At 42.8% G+C, this 25053-nt stretch overlaps 1 protein-coding gene across 2 annotated transcripts in view; it reads right to left on the bottom strand.

Annotated features, from left to right (window-relative positions):
- MAN2A1 (mannosidase alpha class 2A member 1) overlaps positions 1 to 25053 on the bottom strand; it is a 314922-nt gene that overhangs the window by 48158 nt on the left and 241711 nt on the right. For both annotated transcript variants that reach the window (XM_073624602.1, XM_073624603.1), the window contains exon 16: positions 14825 to 14936. In XM_073624602.1, coding sequence (XP_073480703.1) covers positions 14825 to 14936 — 112 coding nt within the window. The remainder of the gene's footprint in view (positions 1 to 14824; positions 14937 to 25053) is intronic.

The raw sequence follows: 25053 nt of genomic DNA, 5'->3' as shown, positions 1-25053 counted from the left end.
TGTTATTCACCAGCACACTCCAAGGGGGATGTATATTGCTGCTAAATGGCTTCCAGGCTGGGGTAACTGGAACAATATGAACTACATAATCCAGAGGTGACATTATGATCAAAGAAATAGAGAAATCCCAAAACGGAAGGACACTGAACTGTGACTGGTGCGCAAGGATGACAAACTTAAACACTTTAATTGAATTAAAAAAACCTATACATTAGTGGGAGATACAATAAAAAAAAAAAAAAAAATACCTGTTTGATATCATGGACTCCCCAAGAACTTGTCAGCATCACTTAGTAATAAAAGACAACCTCCTGAGCGCAAGTGTGGTGCTCAAAAGCAATTGACTTGGTTTCTGTTCTACTTCAAAAGTCATATGGCCACTAAGCTTTGCTGACCTTAGGACTGGGGTAGTTGCAAACTGAATACTGCGAAAAAAAAAGAAGGATGCACCAGCCTAGCGATGTACCTTTATATGCTATTTATTGATCGGATAAATACGAATAAAATACTTACAAATCCACAGACACGCTTGTTAATATAATCCAGGAACAAGAATGCTACAATCACTGCACAAACTTCTTGGTATGGGAAGAAGCCACGCAGGTCTGCAAAAGCCAACATGTTTTAAGGGGTGTCCCCTCCTCTTCAGAGTCAAAATGATTAAACAGGGGAGAATATATAAGAGCTGGTCTATATATTGGTATGTAAGTATTTTGTTTGCTTTTGTCCGATCAATAAATGGTGTATAAAAATGTAATTTGCAGTGCGCATGTGCAAGAGCTCCGTAATGGCCGCTTAAGCCGGAGCTCCGCTTCACCCGGACCCACGGACCACACAGCGCACAAACCAGCCTCCCTGGACAGCCACCAACAGGCAATTTGGCTCGGGGAAGCACCCGACCACACCCCGCATGTCCAGACCGACCACAAGACGGTCAATCTCAGCGGGATGGGTGTACCAAGATGGCCTCCGTCACAGCTTCCATGCTGCCACATGCGGCCTACGAGGACAAGCACCCAGAACAGAGGCAAGTGATCCTCCCCGCCAGGCTCACATACTCCCAGGTGGCCCAGGGCACCCCACAGCCCCCTCTGGTCCCATCTCCGGCTTCCACGGAATCTCTGCTGGGCCGGTGCATAGATGGTAACAGCCATAATCCCCACATCCCCAAAGCTTTACTAAAAGGGGGTACAGATGAATTGATTCCCCCTCTCTTGTCATGGACTCACAGCACGGGCCCCATTCGGACTCTCTGACTAGTGAGACAACCTGAATGAGACCCCCTACTGGCTCCCCCCAGAAACTACACTCTCCCTCTAACTCAGGCTGGTGAGTTGTCCCGAATGATAACCCTCGAGACTATTCCTAGTCATTCCTGGCACGGTGATTGTTTGCTTGTTAAGGGTTTTTACACTGTTACATATATCTTCAATGATTCAAATTAACCCAAGTTGTTTTATGCTGTGTTCCTCTAACTATAAAGTTCCAATTTGAAATTGGGGTCCGGGGTGACCCCCCTGCGCCTCCACCTATCACACAAACTAGTTTAGGTTTCTAAGTGATGGGTCGTCTCAGGGGAAGCAGACGTCCACGGGCAGGAGTCTGGCTGACAAAGTCAAAGTCAGACCCACTTGGTCTTCTTAGAAGACACATTGTTTTATTTTGTTTTTATTCCTCTCTACACTCTTCCCTAATTCTCTCTCTCTAGCCACTCAGCAGGTCGGGCAGTCGTATAACTCTCAGCGTCAGACAGGACTCCATCCTACAAGCAACCAGAGCACCAAAATAAGAAGTCGGCATGAGGTAGGTGGCGGTGGGCTGTTCCTATGGCCCCCCCCAATAGGGACATTGTTTAAAATCGCCTCTCATAATGTCTAAGGACTAACCTCCCCCAATAAAAGAAGAAAGGCATTCGAAAACTACCGATCCCTTAAAATAGATATCATTTTACTACAGGAGACACACTTCCCGGCCTGGTACAGCCCCAAATTCCTCCACGCATATTACCCAACCTTCTATTTAGCCAATAAGACCAAGGGGGTTGCCATATTAATATGTAAGCACTGTAATTTCTCCCCTACCTCAGAATATAAGGACCCAGAGGGCCGATATATCCTGGTGAAGGGCACGGTAGAAGGCAAATTATATTGCCTCGTATCCTATTACACACCAAATAAGGGCCAATCTAAATTTTTTCAAAACCTCTTCATGACCTTGAACTCACTCCTGGAGGGTTCGGTCATCTTTGGTGGTGACTCGAACCTGGTCTTCGACCAAGGGCTAGACAAATCGAAACCCCCAGCAACCCAATTGACGCGACCCACCAAGACAAGCCTAAGAGAAGCCAGACTTCTTAATTCACAAGGCCTTGTCGATATATGGAGGGAATTGAACCCCTCGAAAAGGGATTATACCCACTATTCCTATCCACACCAATTCTACGCTAGAATTGACCATATCCTGGTCTCCCCCTCAATCATCCCGTCAGCACAAAAAGCATCTATTATTGACACTGCATGGTCGGACCACTCGCTGGTTTTACTCTCCTTACAGAACACACTCACCAGGACTCCAATGTCACACTGGTGCCTAAACGAATCGCTTCTCAGTAACCCCATTTACACCACAGAGATAGAAAACGCCCTCAAGGAATACTTCACACTAAACGACCAGAATGACATATCCCCAGAAATGCTATGGGCGGAACATAAAGTCACCATCAGAGGCACTCTAATTCGGATGGCAACCCGAATCAAAAAGGAAAGACAATTGGATATACTCAAACTAGAAAAAATATTTTCTAACCTAAAAGCTAAACATAAGAAAAGCCCCTCTAACAACCTCCTTAACAGACTAGACACAGCCAGACTAGAGCTCAATCTAGCTCTAACCGCCAAAGCGGAGAAGCATATCTGCTGGAGTGGAGTTAAATTTTATACACAGAAGGACAAAATTGGATCCATGCTAGCTGCTAGGCTTACCCCAAAATCCCGCAACTTCTCCCTACCCAGGATTAGGAGACCAGGCCAGCTGCCCACAGCCAATCCAGACAAAATATTAGCAGCCCTCCACGACTTCTATTTCGCACTAGGGCTGCAACTAATGATTATTGTCATAATCGATTAGTTTGCTTATTATTGTTTTGATTAATTGGTTAATAACCTTAAAAAAAAAAGTGTGGTGTATAATGTAGTTAATGTGTAAAGTTTGAAAAAAAGGCAAAATATTCTTGAATATCTCTATGCAGTGGTAAATATAAATAACCAACTATATGGTTAGGGAGCAAAATATCTAATCCACTCTGAGAATAACAGACAGAAGAGATATACTGTATATACGATTAGAGAGATTTACAGTATATACTATTAGAGGGGATATACTGTATATACTATTAGAGGAGAGTTATACTGTATACACTATTAGAGGAGATATACTGTATATACTATTTGAGGAGATATACTGTATATACTATTTGAGGAGATATACTGTATATACTATTAAAGGGTAGATCTGCTAAATATCATCAGACTCAGAGATCTATTTTTTATTTAAAAAAAACATGTCTTCCCCGACAAATGACAAAAAATGTCATTTTAAGAACGTTCGATCGAATTTCTAATCGTTAGTAGGGTCAAATCGAATTGACAAAGGATCTGCGGGAAAAGGTAGTTGAACTGTATAAAACAGGAAAGGGATATAAAAAGATATCCAAGGAATTGAGAATGCCAATCAGCAGTGTTCAAACTCTAATCAAGAAGTGGAAAATGAGAGGTTCTGTTCAAACCAAACCACGGTTAGGTAGACCAACTTTATTTATTTACAGTAGTGATTATTTGCTCTTTTTGTACTATAAAGGGCTCATTTTAGTTTTTTTTTTTAACCCCATTATGTTACTGGCCGATTAATCGATTATGAAAATAGTAATCGATTAATTTCATAATCGATTAGTTGTCGATTAATTGTTTCAGCCCTATTTCGCACTATACTCCTCCACCCCCTCAGACAGAGTCCCCGATCAATGACTTCCTACGGGACTTACCCTTACTGACCCTCTCTGCAGAACACAAAAACATAATGGAAGATTCCATCTCAGTAGAAGAAATTAAAGATGTCATCAAAAACCTTAAGAAGGGATCAGCCCCAGGGCCAGACGGCCTATCAACCCCTTATTATAAAGCATTTGCAGACACCTTAGCCCCATACATGGCAAAAATTTTTAATACAAAAACCTTGGGCTCCCCCCTAGACCCCCAACTCAACACTGCCTACATAACAGTAATTCCCAAACCAAACAAAAACCCAGAGGAAGTTGAAAACTATAGGCCCATATCCCTAATAAATAATGATCTAAAAGATTTTAACAAAAACTTTAGCCAAATGTCTCTCCTCTTTCATTAGCAGATACATTCACAAGGACCAGGTGGGATTCATTCCCAGTAGGCAGGGGCCCGACCAAACTAGGAGAGCCATCGATATTTCTATTTTACAGTCTAATTGGAACAACAGCCCTAAACAAGAGGGGATGCTTCTGTCTCTAGATTTACACAAAGCGTTCGATTCATTTGAATGGGCATACATATTTGCTATCATGGAGCGCTGGGGTTTTGAACAATGCTTCATGGGGCTACTCCACTCCCTTTACTCCACCCCAAAAGCCTTGATTTGCATACAAGGTCAATACTCACAACATCGCAAAAGGCGCTTGGCAAGGTTGCCCCTTATCCCCATTAATATTCGCTATCGCCATTGAAACGCTGGCAATAGCAATACGCTTAAACACCAATATTCAAGGGGTATCATGCGGCACACAAATCCACAAGTGTGGCCTATTTGCCAACGACATGCTTATATTTATAACATTCCCGATTACATCCCTCCCTAATCTCTGCAAGACGCTCTGTGACTTCTCAGCCATTTCCGGTCTTAAAGTAAACTATGCCAAATCCAACGCCCTAAACATCTCCCTGAAACCAGACCTTGTTAAATCACTACAAAGCGCCTTTGATTTCAAGTGGAGCAATTCTTCCATAGATTACCTAGGGATTACCCTTACAGCAAAAACTGAAAACCTATACACGTCTAACTTCATTCCCACATACCGGAAGCTAGAGTCTGACTTGAAAAATTGGGCAAAAGGGGAACTCTCCTGGCTAGGCAGGATACATGCCATAAAGATGACACTCCTGCCCAGACTGCTATATTTTTTTAGAGCCCTTCCGATCTATATAAGAAAAGACCATTTGAAATCCTTTCAACAAAAAGTAAACATTTATATGGGGGGGAGTGGTTCAGGCCACAGACTACCACAAACCACGCTATACAGACTCAGGGCGAATGGGGGACTGGGGCTACCTAGACTGCTCTGGTACTCTCAACTTTCTATCATGCACTCCAAAACAGAAAAACCGGACTGGATCGAAATAGAGAGACAGGCAGCCTCCTCTTATACCCTTGACTACATATTAGGGGTCCCATCTAAAAACAGACCCCCAATCCTTTCGCCCATCCTATCTCAATCTCTCTGTGGGACAAGCTGAGAACGAATCACTCCTTAACCACTTCCCTACCCGGCCATAGTAATATGACGTCCACAGATGGGATCTCCCATCCTGGGTGGACGTCATATGACGGCCTGGGCTTCCCGGCCGCCTAGGGGGCGCGCGCGCGCCCGCCGCGTTGCTCGAGACCCGGTACGTGTGCCCGGCGGCCGCGATGTCCGCCGGGCACCCGCGATTGCCCATTAACCGGCCCGGACCGTGGATCTGTGTGTGTAAACACACAGATCCACGTCCTGTTAGTTGTGAGGAGAGCGATCTGTGTTCCCAGTACAGCGGAACACCGATTGGTCTCCTCCCCTTGTACGTCCCCGCCCCCTACATTTAGAATCATTCCCTAGGAAACATATTTAACCCCTTGTGTCCCCCTAGTGGTTAACCCCTTCACTGCCTGTCACATTTACACAGTAATCAATGCAATTTTATAGCATTGATCGCTGTATAAATGTGAATGGTCCCAAAAATGTGTCAAAAGTGTCCGATGTGTCCGCCATAATGTCGCAGTCACAAAAAAAAAAAAAAAAAAAAAAAAAAAAAATCGCGATCGCCGCTATTACTAGTAAAAAAAAAAAAAAAATAAATAAATATTTTTTTTTAAAAAATGCCATAAATCTATCCTGTATTTTGTAGACGCTATAACTTTTGCGCAAACCAATCAATATACGCTTATTGCGATTTTTTTTTACCAAAAATATGTAGAAGAATACGTATCGGCCGAAACTGTGAAAAAAGTTTGTTTTTTTAAAAAAAAAATTGGGATATTTATTATAGCAAAAAGTAAAAAATAGTGTTCTTTTCAAAATTGACGCTCTTCTTTTGTTTATAGTGCAAAAAATAAAAACCGCAGAGGTGATCAAATACCACCAAAAGAAAGCTCTATTTGTGGGGAAAAAAAAGACGGCAACTTTTTTTGGGTACAACATCGCATGACCGCGCAATTGTCGTTTAAAGTGCAACAGCGCTGAAAACTAAAAATTGGCCTGGGAAGGAAGGGGGTGAAAATGCCCTGTATTGAACCGTTTAATCTCCGATTGCCAACCCCTTTCTCATATCTTTAATAACCCCTTTAACTTTAATTAACCCCTTTAACTAACTTTATCCAAGGCATAAACATCAGAGCCTTTAAATGGTGGTTGGACAAGGGGTTGTACCGGATCGGACATTTTTTTTACCTCATCAGGACCAATCTCCATGAAATTCTGTAGGCAACAGAATTCCATCCACTGAACACTTCAGATTACAGCAAATTCAGCACTTCCTCCATAAAATCTGGAACTCTAAACCAGCCTCCCCCCCCCCTGCGTTCATTCCATATGAAATTTGGTGCGGTCAGGCCATGGAACAGAGGGGTGGAATCTCCATTGTCTACCAGTCACTGGCCCAAATGCCCTACAAAACCCCTTGCATGACATCTTGGGAGGATGACCTCCAAATAAGCTGGAACTTGGAGAATTGGCAGACCTCCTTTTCTAGATCCTTCAAGGGGATGCAAAATATCTCTTTGATCGAATCCAATCTAAAACTGATGACGACCAGATGGTACCTCACACTGGCCAAGTTGGCCACCATGTATCCAATAGCTAACCCTCTGTTTTAGAGGATGCCAACAGGCACTATGGCCCACACATGGTGGGAATGCCCCAGAATAAGGTCATTCTGGAACAGGACGTTTGCCTTGATCCAAAGGGTCACAACACAGCAGCTTCCTAAAACCCCAGCTATTGCTCTTCTGAACGCCAATCTTCCCAAGATATCCAAATCCACACGCAGACTGATACATTTCATGTTGCTGGGTGTGAAGCTAACAATTGCCAAAACATGGAAACAACCCAGGGTATCCCTAATGGCCACCAAACGCAAAATCTCATGGATTATGAAAAACACCCAGGCATCCTCTTACACAAAACCAAAGAGTTTGAAGCCACTTGGGAGCCCTGGTCCAAATATATGGGCATAGCTCTCATACCCAGGATACCAGCCTAAGGGACTTTACCCACCACTCCCGGACTGTTGACTGGCTTCTTTTTCTCTCTACCTTTCTTCCTCCCCTTTTTCCTGCTATTCCCTATCCCTCTCCTCCTTCACCATACACTGAACGCCTTCTCTTCCTACCAAGGAAACATTTGGTCCAAACACCTCTGAGAAGACTATGCATTAGATCCCCAACTTCAAGGACTTGAGGCCTCGGCTCCAATGTTTCCCTCCCGACGGCCACGGTCTTCGGGTTCCATTAGGATGGGTGTCAAGCAGGGTATGCCCTGGGCACAGCATGATCCCCAAAAGGGGTGTCCGGAGTGCTCCCCGGACTCCCAAGGTGGTTCCCCCAACAACGAAAACAAGAGCATAACGTGATTCTTATGGGTAGGGCTTATCAGCTTGTTAGTACCATGATCATCATCTCCAGTTTAATGTGTTCCGAATATATCTGATACTGTCACACAGCTTTCAGTGTATGTATTATAATTTTTTTTATTTTTTTGAAAAATAAAAACCTTTTGAACGTTAAAAAAAAAAAAAAAAAAAAAAAAAAAAAAGGTAATTTGCATGGCTAGTGCACCCTTTTGAATGACTAGTGAACCCTTTTTGTTTTTGCACTTGTCAAGGTCACATAGTGTGGGGGGTCCTCATCCACTCTGAGCATTTTGCAGTAAAAAAAAAAAATGCTTCCTCAGGAGGACTTCAAGGAAAAACCTTCTAAAACTGCAGATTCCACTCATCCAACTCTCCTAAATGAAAAGGGGGCATCCAGTGCTAAGGACTTCCCGGGGGGCGAGCACAGAGGCAGAGAGGACTGGGGAAGACATGCCAGGTGAGGAATCATATGGACCCGGGAAGGGCAGAAGTTTAATAATCAAGGCCAAGTAGGATTTTTTGAGGATCCAGAGCAAGACTGTGTAGTTCAACATACATGTCTATAGAAGATCATTTGGGAAACGTTTATAAGCAAATCATTTGAGGAAGTCTTCAATTCTTCAGAGTACACAGCCTACCACTAAAATACAAAAATGCCCTTGATTAATGTGTGCTTGGTATCCTTGATTTCTGCTTGAATGTTTTGGCTATACCTGAACATGAATATTTATGAAAATATATATATATATATATATATATATATATATATATATATATATATATATATATATATATACACACACACATACATACATACATACATACACACACACACACACAGATATATAGTCCCGTTCTGAGCGAGTTTGGGGTGGATGAACTTGACTGGCCTGCACAGAGTCCTGACCTCAATCAACCCGATAGAACACCATTGGAATGAATTAGAGCAAAGACTGCGAGCCAGGCCTTCTCATCCAACATCAATACCTGACCTCACAAATGCGTTCTGGAAGAATGGTCAAACATTCCCATAGACACACTCCTAAACCTTGTGGCCAGCCTTCCCAGAATGGTTGAAGTGATTATAGCAGCAAAGGGTGGACCAACTTAATATTGAACCATATGGACTAAGACTGGGATGGCATTAAAGTTTGTGTGCGTGTAAAAGCAGGTGTCCCAATACTTCTGACAATATTGTGTATTTCATTCTCTAAGCCAGCAGACCTTCATTTCTGAGTTAAGCATTTATGGGGAACTGTATCAAATGCTTTTGCGAAATACAGATACAGCACATTCACATGCCTTTCTTATATCTAGATGGCAGCTTATTTCCTCATAGAATGTTAGCAGATTGGTCGCACAAAAACAAGCTTTCATAAATCCATGGCAAAATACTAATGATACGGTTTTCATGTGTATTCTATAGTCCCTTATCCCCTCCAATAATTTACACACTACTGATGTTATATACCTGAAAACTATAGGCCAGTCGGTCTATCTTTGCCCTTTATTGAATACTGGTACCATGTTGGCCTTAACGCAGCTGGTACCATTCTAGTTCTTAATCTGTCCATAAAAATTTGAAATAACGGTCTGACAATTACCTGGCTAAGTTCTTTGAGGACTCTTTGGTGTAAGGCACCTGGTCCTGGTGATTTACAGTACACCCGGAAAGTATTCACAGCGCTTTACTTTTTTCACATTTTTTGTTACAGCCTTATTCCAAAATGGATTAAATTCATTATTTTCCTCAAAATTCTACAAACTATACCCCATAATGACAACGTGAAAGAAGTTTGTTTGAAATCTTTGCAAATTTATTTAAAAAAAAGAAAATCACATGTACATACTGTAAGTATTCACAGCCTTTGCCATGACACTAAAAATTGAGCTCAGGTGCATCCTGTTTCCACTGATCATCCTTGAGATGTTTCTACAACTTGATTGGAGTTAACCTGTGGTAAATTCAGATGATTGGACATGATTTGTAAAAAAGGTACACACACCTGTCTATATAAGGTCCCACAGTTAGAACGTGTCAGAACACAAACCAAGCCATGAAGTCCAAGGAATTGTCTGTAGACCTTCGAGACAGGATTGTATTGAGGCACAGAGCTGGGGAGGGGTACAGCATTGAAGGTCCCAATGAGCACAGTGGCCTCCATCATTCGTAAACAGAAGAAGTTTGGAACCACCAGGACTCTTCCTGGAGTGGGCCGCCTGGCCAAACTGAGCGATCGGGGGAGAACAACCTTAGGGAGGTGACAATAAAACCAATGGTCACACTGACAGAGTTTCTCTGTGGAGAGAGGAGAACCTTCCAGAATAACAACCATCTCTGCAGCATTTCACCAATCAGGCCTGTATGGTAGAGTAGCCAGACGGAAGCCACTCATCAGTAAAAAGGCACATGACAGCTCACTTGGAGTTTGCCAAAAGATACCTGAAGGACTCGGACCATGAAAAACAAAATTCTCTGGTCTGATGAAACAAGGATTGAACTCTGGCCCGAAAAGCAAGCGTCATGTCTGGAGGAAACCAGGCACCACTCCTCACCTGGCCAATACCATCCCTACAGTGAAGCATGTTGGTGGTAGCATCATGCTGTGGGGAGTTTTTTTCAGCGGCAGGAACTGGAAGACTAGTCAGGGTCGAGGGAAAGATGAATGCAGCAAAGTACAGAGACATGCTTGATGAAAATCTGACCAGAGCGCTCTGGACCTCAGGACAATGACCCTAAGCAAACAGCCAAGATAACAAAGTGGCTACGGGACAACTTTGGGAATGTCCTTGAGTAGTCCATCCAGAGCCCAGACTTGAACCCGATTGAACATCTCTGGAGAGATCTGAAAATTGCTGTGCACCGACGCTCCCCATCCAACCTGATGGAGCTTGAGAGGTCCTGCAAAGAAGAATGGGAGAAACTGCCGGATAATAGATGTGCCAAGCTTGTAGCATCATACTCAAAAAGACTTGTGGTTGTAATTGGTGCCAAAGGTGCTTCAACAAAGTATTGAGCAAAGGCTGTAAATACTTATGTACATGTGATTTTTGTTTTTTATTTTTATTAAATTTGTAAATATGTCAAACAAGCTTCTTTCACGTTGTCATTGTGGGGTATGGTTTGTCCAATTTTGAGGAAAATAATCAATTTAATCCATTTTGGAATAAGGCTGTAACATAACAAAATGTGGAAAAAAAATGAAGAGTTCCAAATACTTTCTGGATGTACTGTATTTGCATTAAGTTTTTCAAGTCTTTTTTGTACATTGGCTTGTTAGCCACCATGGCACATTCTGTGAGGCGTTCCTAATTATCCAGTGTTGGTTAATATACCCCTCCCTTTCCTTTGTAAAAACTGAGGAGAATGCATTTAAAACTGTGGCATTCTCCTTGTCATTTGTAAGCAACTTCTCCGATCCTCTTTTAAGGGACCTATATATACTCTGACCTCGCTTCTTTACGATTAACATTTAAAAAAAAAAAAAAAATTGGGATTTTCGTTTTTTTTTTACTCTGCTCTGTGCCTCTCGTAGTCTAAACTTAGCTGCCCTGATTGTGCTCTTACACCTCTTGTTGCAGCCCTTGTGGTGATAGAATGCCAACAACCACTCAGTCTTATTGCTCTTTAAAGGCCATTTTTCTCTTTTTGAAATCTTTTTACGCAAAAAATTTAGCCACCAGGTTTAATCTTAGCTCTTTTAGATTTGTTGCCCATTGGAATGAATGTTCAATGCTTCTAGAATTGGATGTGGTGCTCTTTAATGCAGACTCCCTCTTCATACTAGTTATGGTCAAAGAAAAGCAAGAGGCCAGGGCATGCTGAAAACAGGATTCTGACTAGCAAATATGTGATGGGTCAGGGCAGACAAATCGGTCAGTGGCAATCAATCTGGAACAGGAGCAATGTCACAATTTAATTTGTTCATAAATGACCTGGAGGATGGGGTAAACCGTTCAATTTCTGTATTTGCAGATGATACCAAGCTAAGCAGGGCAATAACTTCTCCTCAGGATGTGGAAACCTTGCAAAAAGATCTGAACAGATTAATGGGGTGGGCAACTGCATGGCAAATGAGGTTTAATGTAGAAAAATATAAAATAATGCATTTGGGTGGCAAAAATATGAATGCAATCTATATACTGGGGGGAGAACCTCTGGGCGAATCTAGAATGGAAAAAAAAACTGGGGGTCCTAGTAGATGATAGGCTCAGCAATGGCATGCAATGCAAAGCTGCTGCTAACAAAGCAAACAGAATATTGGCATGCATTAAAAAGGGGATCAACTCCAGAGATAAAACAATAATTCTCCCACTCTACAAGACTCTGGTCCGGCCGCACCTAGAGTATGCTGTCCAGTTCTGGGCACCAATCCTCAGGAAGGATGTACTGGAAATGGAGCGAGTACAAAGAAGGGCAGCAAAGCTGATAAAGGGTCTGGAGGTTATGAGGAAAGGTTGTGAGCACTGGACTTTTTCTCTCTGGAGAAGAGACGCTTGACAGGGGATATGATTTAAATTTACAAATACCGTACTGGTGACCCCACAATAGGGATAAAACTTTTTTGCGGAAGGGAGTTTAACAAGAAACGTGGACACTCATTAAAATGAGAAGAAAATAGGTTTAACTTTAAACTACGCAGAGGGTTCTTTACTATAAGAGCGGCAAGGATGTGGAATTCCCTTCCACTGGCGGTGGTATCAGTGGGGAGCAATACTGACATAATCACACACATAGGTTGGTCTTTTTTCAACCTCACCTACTATGTAACAATGACTGAAGTGTGGGAACAGAGTTACAGAGTGAGTTTTGCTCAAGCAATTAATAATTGCACTGAGCAAGTTTAGATCACAGCTGCACTTCTGTGATTCTTCATAATCCAATGCAGATGCATTTTACCTGCAACTTATGATCTCTTGACCTGCTTCAAGATACATTTGTATTCTTATAGACTTGTATGTGGAAAGAAGCAGTCCTGATGCAAACAAAATCCATTTGACTGTGGCCCTAAATTAGCTGCTGATGCCTTCAACATTCCAGGGTCAGGAATTGGAAAGAGGGTGTACTAGTGTCTTATGTCCAAATTTCAAACGGGCAAGATTACATTTTTCAGGCAATACACAAAGTATATATACACCAAGCAATTAAATGCTATATAGGAATGCGTGTAATCATATTACATGGGGTATTGCAAAAGGAGCCAATATAAAAACCTTTATTCAATGGGTTTCCTGTAAGAAAATTAGATGCTAAAGGCCTTTGAAAAAAAATAAATATGGCTGAAACTTTCCCCAGGGTGTAAAGTGCTTGATTCTGAAGACCTGTTTGCAGGAAGGCCAGAATGCAAGCAATAATATATGGGATTAAATTAACTGCACTCACACCAGGCAAATTAAGATTTCCAAGTACGATAAATCTTCCTGTAAGTATCTTTTCCTTTTTGCATAGTGCAAATCACACACTCAGAAAACTCTTTGTTAGGACCTGGGTTTAAAACAGCCATGCCACTAAAACCAGAGACACTGACAGAGGGTGACAGAGAGTTTTGAGCTAGTAGATCTGGCCTGTTAGGAAGAGGCCAAGGGTCTTCTGCAATTAGTCTGAGTATGTCTGTGTAACAAGCTCTTCTACGCAAGTTCAGTGCCAGAAGAATCACCGTTATCCTATCTGCTCTATTTTGTGGAGTAGGCGAGGCAGAATGCTCAGAGGGAGGGAGGGCATAGAGTAGCTTGAACGGAGAGCAGATAAGCAGGGTATCCAAGGCCACAGCTGGAGGATTCCAGATTCTTGATACAGAGGTAGTTTGCTGTTGCATCTGGAGGCTTAGATGTCCAAAGCCAGAAAGTCAAATTTTTGGTAGATTAGATCGAAAACACCTGGATCAAAAGACCATTACTTTTGCGAAGAGAAACGTAATGTCTCTTCTGCAATAAAATAAAGCCTACCTGCCTGCTGTCTTTTTTGGCATGTAAACGGAGATGCACATAAGCAGCTCAGCTAACATCACTAGCACGGTCCCTGTCCCACAGCGACATCGTACCATGCTGGCCTATGAAGATGGCCAAAAACTGACACACAGCAGAAGATGTAGGTGCTGGCAAGGGACTGTTGAAGCACAGGTAAATTTCACTCCCCTTTAAAAAAATTTTAAAAAATCAGTAAACTATTGAAGCGATTTCTTCGGGAAGGCAAAACGGCCCATTACCTACAGAACTAGCACAAAACTAAGGACTCACTGAGTGGGGTAGGGCTATAGGGGAGGCGTGTCTTCAAACCATTTCCAGTGTCTAATCACCTAAAAGGTATAAGCCTTTAACCTATGGTGTATGCATAACATGCCTGTGCCCTGGATAGTATACATGTTCCAGTGTAAAAGAATGTTAAGACTATTGTTTTTCTTGGTTCTTTCAGGTGCCATTAAAAAACAGAAAGCATGTTTTTTTACCCTTCAGTTAAGAGGTTCCAGTAACTAGAAGTTCACTGGGGCCTGGATTTAGGTAATGTACTCGTCCCAATAGTAAAAAAAACTAAAATACAGGGACCATCCCATACCACCTATTCTGGTGACAAGTGTGAAAAGTGACATTTCTGTTCACACTTTGAGATTTCTTTCATTTTCTGCTGTATCTCTTGCACAGGAAGTGAGAAAAAAATAAAAAGCGACAGAGGTTAAAACCCGTTTGCACTACATTCAAAACAAGAAAAACATCCACCCTCAATTGGAGTTTCTCTTTGTTTTTTTTGTGTATAATTGACATACATTCATTTATACAAAATGATATTACCACTTTATTGCCTATTTTCACACAGCTGGTCTTTTCTCGAATTTCAGTGCAAAAAAAAAGTAGCTGATAACCCTAGTAAATATATTCAGTTACTGGGATTTGACAAACACATAGCTAGAACACATGCTCACCCTGAATGTTGTAAAGTCGTACTGTGTGTGTTACGTGGTTGAAGAAACAAACAACTTCACTGAAAACACTTCCATGAGTGACTCTTATAATTGGTGGGTCAGAAACATACGGCTGAAAGAGAATTAAAAAAAAAAAAAAAAAAAAAAAAATCTATAAACTGTGGTTGCATTTATTAACACACTATATATACACACACAAAGTCCTGTTGTAGCTTATTTACTACACCCTTCTTTTTACTACACAACTATAAAAGTCTATGATGTATTTTAAGTACATATTTTTTGTTTCCTTCTTAGGGCACTCTAACATTTTTCCTCAGTGACCTGCTAAAAAAAAAACAGGATAAAGGGCACCCCCAACCCAGTCAGCAACCACTGTCCCCCCTGGTCAAGGCAGCGTCATTCATTTTTTTTCTTAATTCACACAAACTGACATTCTGCCGAGCAGAATGCTCCTGTTCATGAATCTAATCATGTTGCCTATTCCATGGCACAGGAGAGGTCAAACAGTATGCATCTGCAACCTCTGTTATAGAACCATGAGTTGCCTAGGCAATATAGAGACTGTATTGTTTTCATTTTGTTCAAGGAGGCAGACAGACTTGCACTGAGATAAGAAACATAGTAAAGGTGACCATTTGCAGCAATGAAGTGAAGTTTAATCAGAGCAATTCTATCCAGACTGGAAAATAATCTCATGTGCACCTGCACACATTGAAACCAGAACATTGCAGTGTGACAGTGATGAGGAGGTTTAGAAAACCCTGTACAGATCAGTGTTTGCCCCTGAAATAAGCAGTTGTTGAAAGTTTGTGCATATGTATCCCTCTTTTTTTGGCCTATATGATAAAAAGAAATGCTCAGGTAACTAAATCCATTGCAATACACTAACAATTACTATAGAAATCGCAAAAGAAAAAAAAATGAATCTAGGATTGTTGCCTGGACATTTCTTCAGATCTATCTATATATACACAGTATCTCACATGAGTATACCTCTCACATTTTTGTAAATATTTTACACTGAAGAAATGACACTTTGCTACAATGTAAAGTAGTGAGTGTACAGCTTGTATAAGTGTAAATTTGCTGTCCCCTCAAAATACAGTAACTCAACACAGCCATTAATGTTAAAACCATTGGCAGCAGTGAGTACACCCCTAAGTGAAAATGTTCAAATTGGGCCAAAGGTGTCAATATTTTGTGCGGCCACCATTATTTTCCAGCACTCCCTTAACCCTCTTGGGCATGGATATCATCATACCCCCTCATCATCAGTCAGGTCATTGTCTTGACAGAGAACAGACGTGTGTATCAGAAGCTCTGGCCATCCGGCCACCCAGGATTCTTCCCCGGACTCCCCAGCAATGTGTACCAGGAACAGGTACGTGGAACGGTACCACCCCTGACCCCATACACCTCAGCTCAGCCCCCAGCTCTCCATCACGCCGTCCGCAAACGCCACCCAAATGCCTCGACTCAAGCCCGCTAGCCTCATAGGACAGACCGCGGCTCCGGCTCAGTGCCGGCCAACTGCTTCACCCTCTCCTCCATCCTTTGCTCGGCAGGCCTGCGTACTCCCTCCTACCCGGACCCAACCCCACCATCAACGGACCGGACCGTAGCCGTACCGGGAGCCACCGAGCATCTGGACAGCTCGCGGCTTGGGCCTAGCCCGACGGCCATCTTGGTCCACCCAGACGTGGCCGCAGCACTTCACCGGCCATCCAGAACTCTTCCTCGGATTCCCCAGCATAGTTGAACCGGGACCCCTGTCCCACCCGGCCCCTCCTCAGCCCCCAGCTCACCAGGGCACCATCCGCAGCCGCCGTCCGGTCGCCTCCTCTCTAGCCTGCTAGATACGAAGGACAGACAGCGGCTGCGGCCTAGCTCCGGCCAACCTCCACATCTCTCCCCCACTATCTGTTTCAGCGGGCCAGCGTGCCCCTTCCAACCCTTGAGCACCTCCCCCTCCGTTACTGGACCTCACCGTAGCGGCACCGAGCGCCAGGATAAACCACGGCTCAGGCCTAACCCCGGCAACCATCTTGATCCACCCAGATGCGACTGCAGTACTGGTAAGTAGTGGCCTAGGTTCACCCTAGCGCCCTCACCATCTGTTGTTGACAGTCTCCGACACCTCCTCCCCCCTCTCACCACCCTCTCCTTCACTCTCTTCATCTTTGGACCATCCCCGGTCAGGTAAGTACTTCAGGGCACCACCTATTAGCAGTTGATCCAGGGTCTCCGATCGCCTCTCGGGGGGTCAGGAAGGAATTTTTTTTTCCTCTGCCGTAGCATTTGGCCAGCTCAGCTAGGTGATTTTCGCCTTCCTATGGATCAACGGGAGGGCGGTTTAGGTCAGCTGGGTTCTCCTCCATCACCACCACCAGAACCATTCGCACCATCATCAACACCATCAGCATCACCACCCCCATTATCAGCTACATCTTTCAGGACCATCATCTTCACAGCAACCTCATTGTCGCATCCCATCAACATCAATTTTTTTTCTCACCATGTGCAACTTCAAATACTCAGCGGACACCCTCCACAGGCTAAGAAATACCACCTCAACACTACCAACCTCCATTCAAAAAATACTACGAAAAGAACAATTACTAAGGATCAATCTACAATCAACGACCAAACACAGGAAGACACTAATTCAACTACAACACTTAGCATGCGCCCTGATCAACACCAGATCTGCAGTCAAGCACAGACAGGAAGTCCATGACTTCATCACCCAAAACATAGATTGCCTCTTCATCACGGAAAGCTGGATAACACCTGACTGCAACACCATCCTAACAGAATTGGTGCCTGAGAACTACAGTATCCTAACTGAGCATAGAATAGGAAAAAAAGGAGGAGGCCTAGCAGTGATCTTCAAATCTCACCTTGTGCTCATCAAACCAACTCTACAGAACTCAGTGCCTTTCATGGAGACACTTACTCTACATCTTCAAACACTCCCCCAAGACACCATTCACATACTGCTATGCTACAGACCACCAGGACCGAAGACAAATCTCCCAATACCCTTCACCGAACTCATTTCGATACACACCCTGAAAACCAAAACTTTCTGGTACTCGGTTTCAACCTCTGGGCAAACTCCACCCAAGACCCCATCGCCACCGCCTGCATTAACCAACTGGAAGAACTAGGTCTTCAGCAACTGATAAATGCTCCCACGCATGGTTCAGGACATATTCTGGACCTCATCTTCAAGCAAAATATGGACATCAACGTACCGCTACCATGGAAGGACCACCACGCTACCAAACTAAAAAATCGCCACCAACACCACCCTCCAAAAACCGAAACACACAACAACACACTGGACCAGATCTCAGAAGAAACTACACTCGGAACTCTTCAAAACCACACTATCAAACAAAACAGCAATGCTAAATTTAAACCACTCAACCGAACAAACACTCAACTCCTTAAACAACGCATTACTACAAACAGCAGACTCAGTTGCTCCGAAATGTAGAGCACCCATCCGCAAAAATTCTGGATGGTTTAATGGCACCCTTACTTTACTAAAGCAGGAGCGCAGAAGAGCTGAAAGAGCCTGGAGAAAAAATCCTACAATGGAAAACCTCACAAACTACAAAACACTCACTAAGAAATATCACAAAGAAATCTTCAAAGCAAAAAAAGAAAATTTCTCAAACACCATCTCAAAAGCCTTAAACCGCCCTCGTGAACTTTTCAAACTTGTCGCTCAGACTATGAACCCTACCTGCCTAGAGCCCCCAGCAAACGAAACCCAAGAATTCTGCAATGAGTTATCGGATTTTTTTATCATCAAAATCGACAACATTCGGAAAATAATTCGACAGAAAAAAACAACCAACATCATTCAACTAAAGCAAAAAGAGGAAATCGATATGAACATCACACAATCACTGAATTTTTCGCTGATCCCGATCACCACTGACACCACCAAAAACATCATCAGAAGCCTCAGAGACAACACATCACCAAATAACATCATTCCCATAAAACTCATGAAAGAATGTTCCGAAATCTTGGCTCCTACTATAACACATCTCATAAATCAGTCGTTCAAAGAAGGGATTGTTTCAATCGCTCTCAAGCAAGGCATAGTCAAACCCCTCCTAAAGAAACCCAACCTCGACTCCAAAGACCCCAACTACCGCAGACTGGTAATTAGCCTTAACACCATCTCCAAGATTATGGAGAAAGCAGTAGTACAACAGCTACAACCCCATCTGGGGACACACAAACTCTTGGACCCACTTCAATCAGGCTTGCGCCCAGGCCATGGCACAGAAACGGCACTTCGCAAAATATGGGAGGACGCCCTCGAAGCAGCAGATGACGGAGAATCATGTCTCCTGGTACTGCTGGACCTCAGTGCAGCGTTCAAAACAGTGGACCACAATACTCTACTCATCCGCCTCAAGGAAGTAGGAGTCACAGATTCTGATCTACCATGGTTCGCATCCTTCTTAGAAAATTGTTCAGACAGTGAAACTAGGAGCCTTCACCTCTGAAACTCACACAATTTCTTATGGAGTCCCTCAAGGATCACCCTTATCACCCGTGCTCTTCAACATCTACATCCGTCCTCTCCTCAATATCATCAGAAAATCGGACCTATGCTTCCACTCATACGCTGATGACATTCAACTCTACTTTCGCATCACCGGACAAAAAGATCAACATCAGGGACTAGAAAAATGCCTCACATTGATAGATGACTGGATGACCACGAGCACCCTCAAAAACTCAATGGATCCAAAACAGAGCTTTTTCTCCTCCACGCAAACCGAAATACAAAAACCAAGACCCCATGGACACCACCCACCATCCTTGGACAGACCATCTCCCCAAGCACCAAAGCCAAAAGTCTTGGAGTCATCTTCGACTCAGAGATGTCGATGGATGCACAAATAGGATCAGTAGTCAGCGGATCTCACCATCTCCTCCGCCTGCTACGTAGACTCATCCCTTTCATTCCAGAAGAGGACAAAGCAGCAGTAGTTGGAACAATCATCAATTTCCGACTTGACTATGCAAACTCCCTCTACATAGGACTACCTAAATACCAGATCGCACGCCTACAAGTCATCCAAAACACGGCAGCAAGACTGGTAACGGGAAAAAAACCCTGGGAATCCATCTCCCCATCCCTGAGGACTCCACATTGGCTAACCGTAAAGGATCGGATCACATTCAAGACCCTCTGGCTCACCCACAAATGCACACAAGGAAACGCTCCTCAATACCTATGCGAGAAAATAAAACACTACAATCGAAGTCTCCGATCAACTAACCAAAACCTCCTCCTCATTCCCAAGTCCTGCTACAAATCAAAGGGAGAACAAAGATTCACAATCCAAGGACCACGGCTATGGAACACTCTACCCACTAGCATCCGCATGGAAGAAAACCATCGGGCCTTCAGAAAAAAACTCAAGACCCACCTCTTCTAAGCAGTAGGACAACACAGGACAGATCTAGCACCTTGAGGCTATTCAGTTTGCATTGGTAGCACTATACAAGTCATTCATTCATTGAGTTCACCAGAGCTTCACAGGTTGCCACTGGAGTCCTCTTCCACGTCTCCATGACGACATCACAGTGGTCATCTTGGAGGTGTGTTTGGGGTCATTATGTTAGAATACTGCCCTGCGACCCAGGCTCTGAATGGGAGGGAATCATGCTCTGCTTCAGTATGTCACAGTACATGTTGGCATTCATGGTTCCCTTAATGAACTGTAGCACCCCAGTGCCAGAAGCACTCATGCAGCCCCAGACCATGACACTCCCACCATGCTTGACTGTAGGCAAGACACACTTGTATTTGTACTCCCCACCTGGTTGCAGCGCCACATGCTTGACACCATCTGAACAAAATAAGTTTATCTTGGTCTCAGACCACAGGACATGGTTCCAATAATTCATGTCCTTAGTCTGCTTGTCTTCAGCAAACTGTTTGCGGGCTTTCTTGTGCATCATCTTTAGAAGAGGCTTCCCTCTGGGATGACAGCCATGCAGACCAATTTGATGCAGTGTGCTGTGTATGATCTGAGCACTGACAGGCTGACCCCCCATCCCTTCAACCTCTGAAGCAATGCTGGCAGCACTCACACATCTATTTCCCAAAGACAATCTCTGGATAGGACACTTAGCATGTGCACTCAACTTTTTTGGTCGACCATGGCGAGGCCTGTTCTGAGTGGAACCTGTCCTGTTAAACCACTGTATTGTCTTGGCCACCGTGCTGCAGCTCAGTTTCAGGGTCTTGGCAATCTTCTTATAGCCTAAGCCATCTTTATGTAGAGCAAAAATTATTTTTTTCAGATCCTCCGAGAGTTCTTTGCCATGACGTGCCATGTTGAACTTTAAAAGACCAGTATGAGAGAGTGAGAGCGATAACACCAAATTTAACACACTTGAGACCTTGCAACACTAACGAGTCACATGACACCGGTGTACTCACTTTTGTTGCCAGCGGTTTAGACATTAATGGCTGTGTGTTGAATTATTTTGAGGGGACAGCAAATTTACACTGTTATACAAGTTGTACACTCACTTCTTTACATTGTAGCAAAGTGTAATTTCTTCAGTGTTGTCACATGAAAAGATAATAAAATATTTAACAATATAACAAAAATGTGAGGGGTGTATCTCACTTTTGTGAGAAAAAAAAAAATATATATATATATTCTAGAAAATATTTTGGACACAAAATTCTTAACCAGGTGGGTTGAGGGGCTCCAGGGGCTTTGCTTAATGCAGAGGAAACTGTCTTTTCAGTTTCCTCTGTGTTTTCTAAAGTCTGTATTGGGACCTGGAGCCTGGAGATTTTAAAGTGATCCGGGTGGGAGGAAATCTCCAATCCTAGGTCCAGGTATTCATAACAACCAGCACACTAACTGGTCAGGTGTGTGCTGGGCTTTTAGTAAAGACCTGACCATGGTTCTGAGCTCCACCCTAGCAGACAGGAGGTTGTTGCCCAGGAGTCAGGAGGGCTCCATCTAGGAGAGAGATGGGAGATAAAGCCACAAGAAGCTGCTAGATGTGCGCACAGAGTACCGGCCGTGCTGCAAGCACAAGCCAGAACAGCTGAATGTAGTTTATTTTGGATGGAAAAGGAAAGCTAAATACTCCTGTGACGGAAACCCATGTTTTGTGTTTGCTAAACTTTCTTTCCACAGATTTTTAATGGGGTTTAAGTCTGGGCTCTGACTAGGCTATGCAAGGACATCCACCTTTTTCACTTTCAACCACTGTGTGGACATTTTTGCTGTGTGCTTTGGGTCATTGTCATATTGGAAGGTAAACCTTTTAACCATTGACAACATTCTGTCAGAAGGCAGCAGATTTTTCTCAAGATTGTGATGATATTTTTCCCCATCCATTATTCTACTCCAGCCCTTGCTGCAGAGACACATCCCCATAACAGGATATTACCACCTCCATGCTTTATTGCAGGAATGGTGTTATTTGTATGGTGAGTTTTACTGGATTTCCAGACATATGGTTTGGTGTGGAGGCCAAATAATTAAATTTCAGTCTCATTTGACCAGAACACCTTTTTCCACGTGGCTCAGAATCTTCAAGGTGCGTTTAAGGTGAGTAAAATATAATTAATTTAGACTACCATAGACCAGAGGGCTTATCTATATTCCAATTCACTCGAAATATGCATTTCCTTACAGCAATGAAGCGGATTGTGAAAGCATGGCTCCCACATCTCTCTAGTTCTCACCCCTCTTTTCTGCCCTTCTTTCTCTACTTTCGCTCCCCCTTTTTATATGACATTAGCAAAACCCCCGGTGCCCACATGAATGAAAGTAGTGCGATCACAAGGGCCTGTGTCAGACTTTAGGTTTGTCCTAACCAGTGCATTTTATCTGCTTCAAATGGTGCAGGTGCATTTGACCAGCAGTTTCCTCCTCCTGACCTGCGTTTGCCCTGCTTTGAAGGGTTTTGCATTTTTGCAGTTGTTTAGGAGATTGCAAAATCCATTAAAAAAGGAACAGCAGCCATTCGACATAAGCCTTAATGCAAGTTCCCAGGGAGTATTGTAGTGAGAAGGCTTAGCCCCAGAACTAAATCTGTGGCATAAATGAATCAAGGATGAATCTGCAAAAAGGCCTCTCTGATCCACACAGGTGTTTTATGGAATATTCACTTTTAAAGAGACAGTGGAAGGGGAAGAGATAAAAACAAGAAATTTACAGCAACCAATTTTACATCTTCACAGTGCAGGTGTTAAAAATCACCCTTCACTTTCAACTAAACATTTGGAGGGGTAAGCAGACTTCATTTAAAAGCCTTCATTCAGTTGAAAATAAGGGTTAACATTATGGCAGACTACACAACACTGTAGGCAATGTGCTACATTAATGTCCTTTCCTCACTAGGAGCCGTTTTAAATAAATGTACTATGCAAGCAATCATTTCACTGTTAGTAATGTGAAGAGGAAACCCTTATTTCCATAAACTGCTGCCAAGAAAATATAATGATATGTGCAAGTTCAGATGGATTTTTTGTCCCCTTTATTAGCCAGCACACGAAGGAATACTAAACACAATAGCATGCCCGGTGAGGTACACAAGGGCTTGTAACAGCACACAGAAGGAAAATGCCTGCGGAGCAAAAAATGAGTTTCAGTAAACACTGAACCTAGAAGCCTTTCAACTCATCAATGCAAAAAGAAACAAAAGTAAAAATAGTTTTTTTTTTAACCCCAAAAATTGTCAAAATGCTATACCAAAATAAGGAAAAAAAGTAAGAATACACATATACACACGTGAGATGCTGAATATTGTAGACTTATCGAAGTGTTTTGTTTTCTGTGTTGCAACCTAAGGCTGCAATAACACTGGCAGAGGTGTCCCTCGTACACAGCACATCACAAATCGGGATATGGGCTCTCTGATTGGCCCTCCCAATCATGTGATAGCTGTGTCAGCCATCACACAATGTAAACAGGAGGCAATGTAAACAGAGTCTTCTGTGTCGGTTTTCCTCCTGAGCTCAGTGGGGTGGGGAGAAGGGGATCGCTGCTGCCTGTCTTTGTGTAGCTGAATTGTAAAATCATCAGCTGCACAGTATGTCACAGTGTACCAGCAAATAAAAAATAAAATTTAAAGTGCCCCGTCTCCCCATGCTTACGTAAATGGCAAGAACATCACATATGTGAAGCATTGCCGCCAATGTCAGAGAGAGATAATTCTAGCACCAGACCTCCTCTAACTCTAAACTGGTAATCTGTAAATGCTTTTAAAGCATTGCTTGTGGAGATTTTTAAGTACTGTAGTTTGGCGCCACTCCACATGTGTGCGCAATTTTAAAGCGTGACGTACTTGGTATCCATTTATGCAGCGCAAGACCATATTTTACCAAAAAATTGGGTATTATATTGGGTTTGTGTGCAATAAAATGAAAGTATTTTTTCCTCCAAAAAATTACCTTTGAAAATTATCGTACACCAATACCATGTGACAAAAAAACTGCTAAAAAACATGTACCTGTTTGCAAGCATAACTATGCAGTGTATGAGAAATAACTTATGACAACATTTGTGGAAAACAAAACAAAAAACACATTTTATTTCTTTATTTTCCAAACTGTGGGGAAAAAAATTACAAGTTAAAAAACTCACCATGCCTCTTGCTAAATACCTCGGGCTGCCTACTTTCCAAAAAGGGGTGATTTGGGGGATATTTGTACTGTCCTGGCATGTTAGGGCCTCAATGATAGGCCATCAGTACATCAGGTGTGATCAACTTTTTAATGATTGGAACCATAGCTTGTAGACTATAACTTGCACACATAAATAATATACACTGATTTTGGGTTATTTTTACCAAATAAATGTACCAGTATAAATTTTGGTCAGAATTCATGAAGAAAAGTTACTTATTTGCAAAGTTTTATAAAACTAAGAAAAACGCATTTGTTTAATTTTGGTATTTTTCCGTTTATAGCACAAAAATTTAAAAACCCAGTGGTGATTAAATACCACCAAAAGAAAGCTCTATTAAAATGATAAAAATTGAATATGAGTACAGTATTGGATAACCGCAAAATTGTCATTTAAAGTGTGAGAGCGCTAAAAAGCAGATAATTGGCCTGGGCAGGAAGGGGGTGAAAGTTTCCAGTATTGAGGTGGTTAAACACTGACCTTAAAATATGCTAGGAGTACATTGATTTGCTTCTGCAGGCAAAA

The sequence above is a fragment of the Aquarana catesbeiana genome, linkage group LG01, assembly GCF_042186555.1.
Source record: "Aquarana catesbeiana isolate 2022-GZ linkage group LG01, ASM4218655v1, whole genome shotgun sequence".
Lineage (NCBI taxonomy): Eukaryota > Metazoa > Chordata > Amphibia > Anura > Ranidae > Aquarana > Aquarana catesbeiana.
This window is presented reverse-complemented; position numbering and strand designations above follow the sequence as displayed.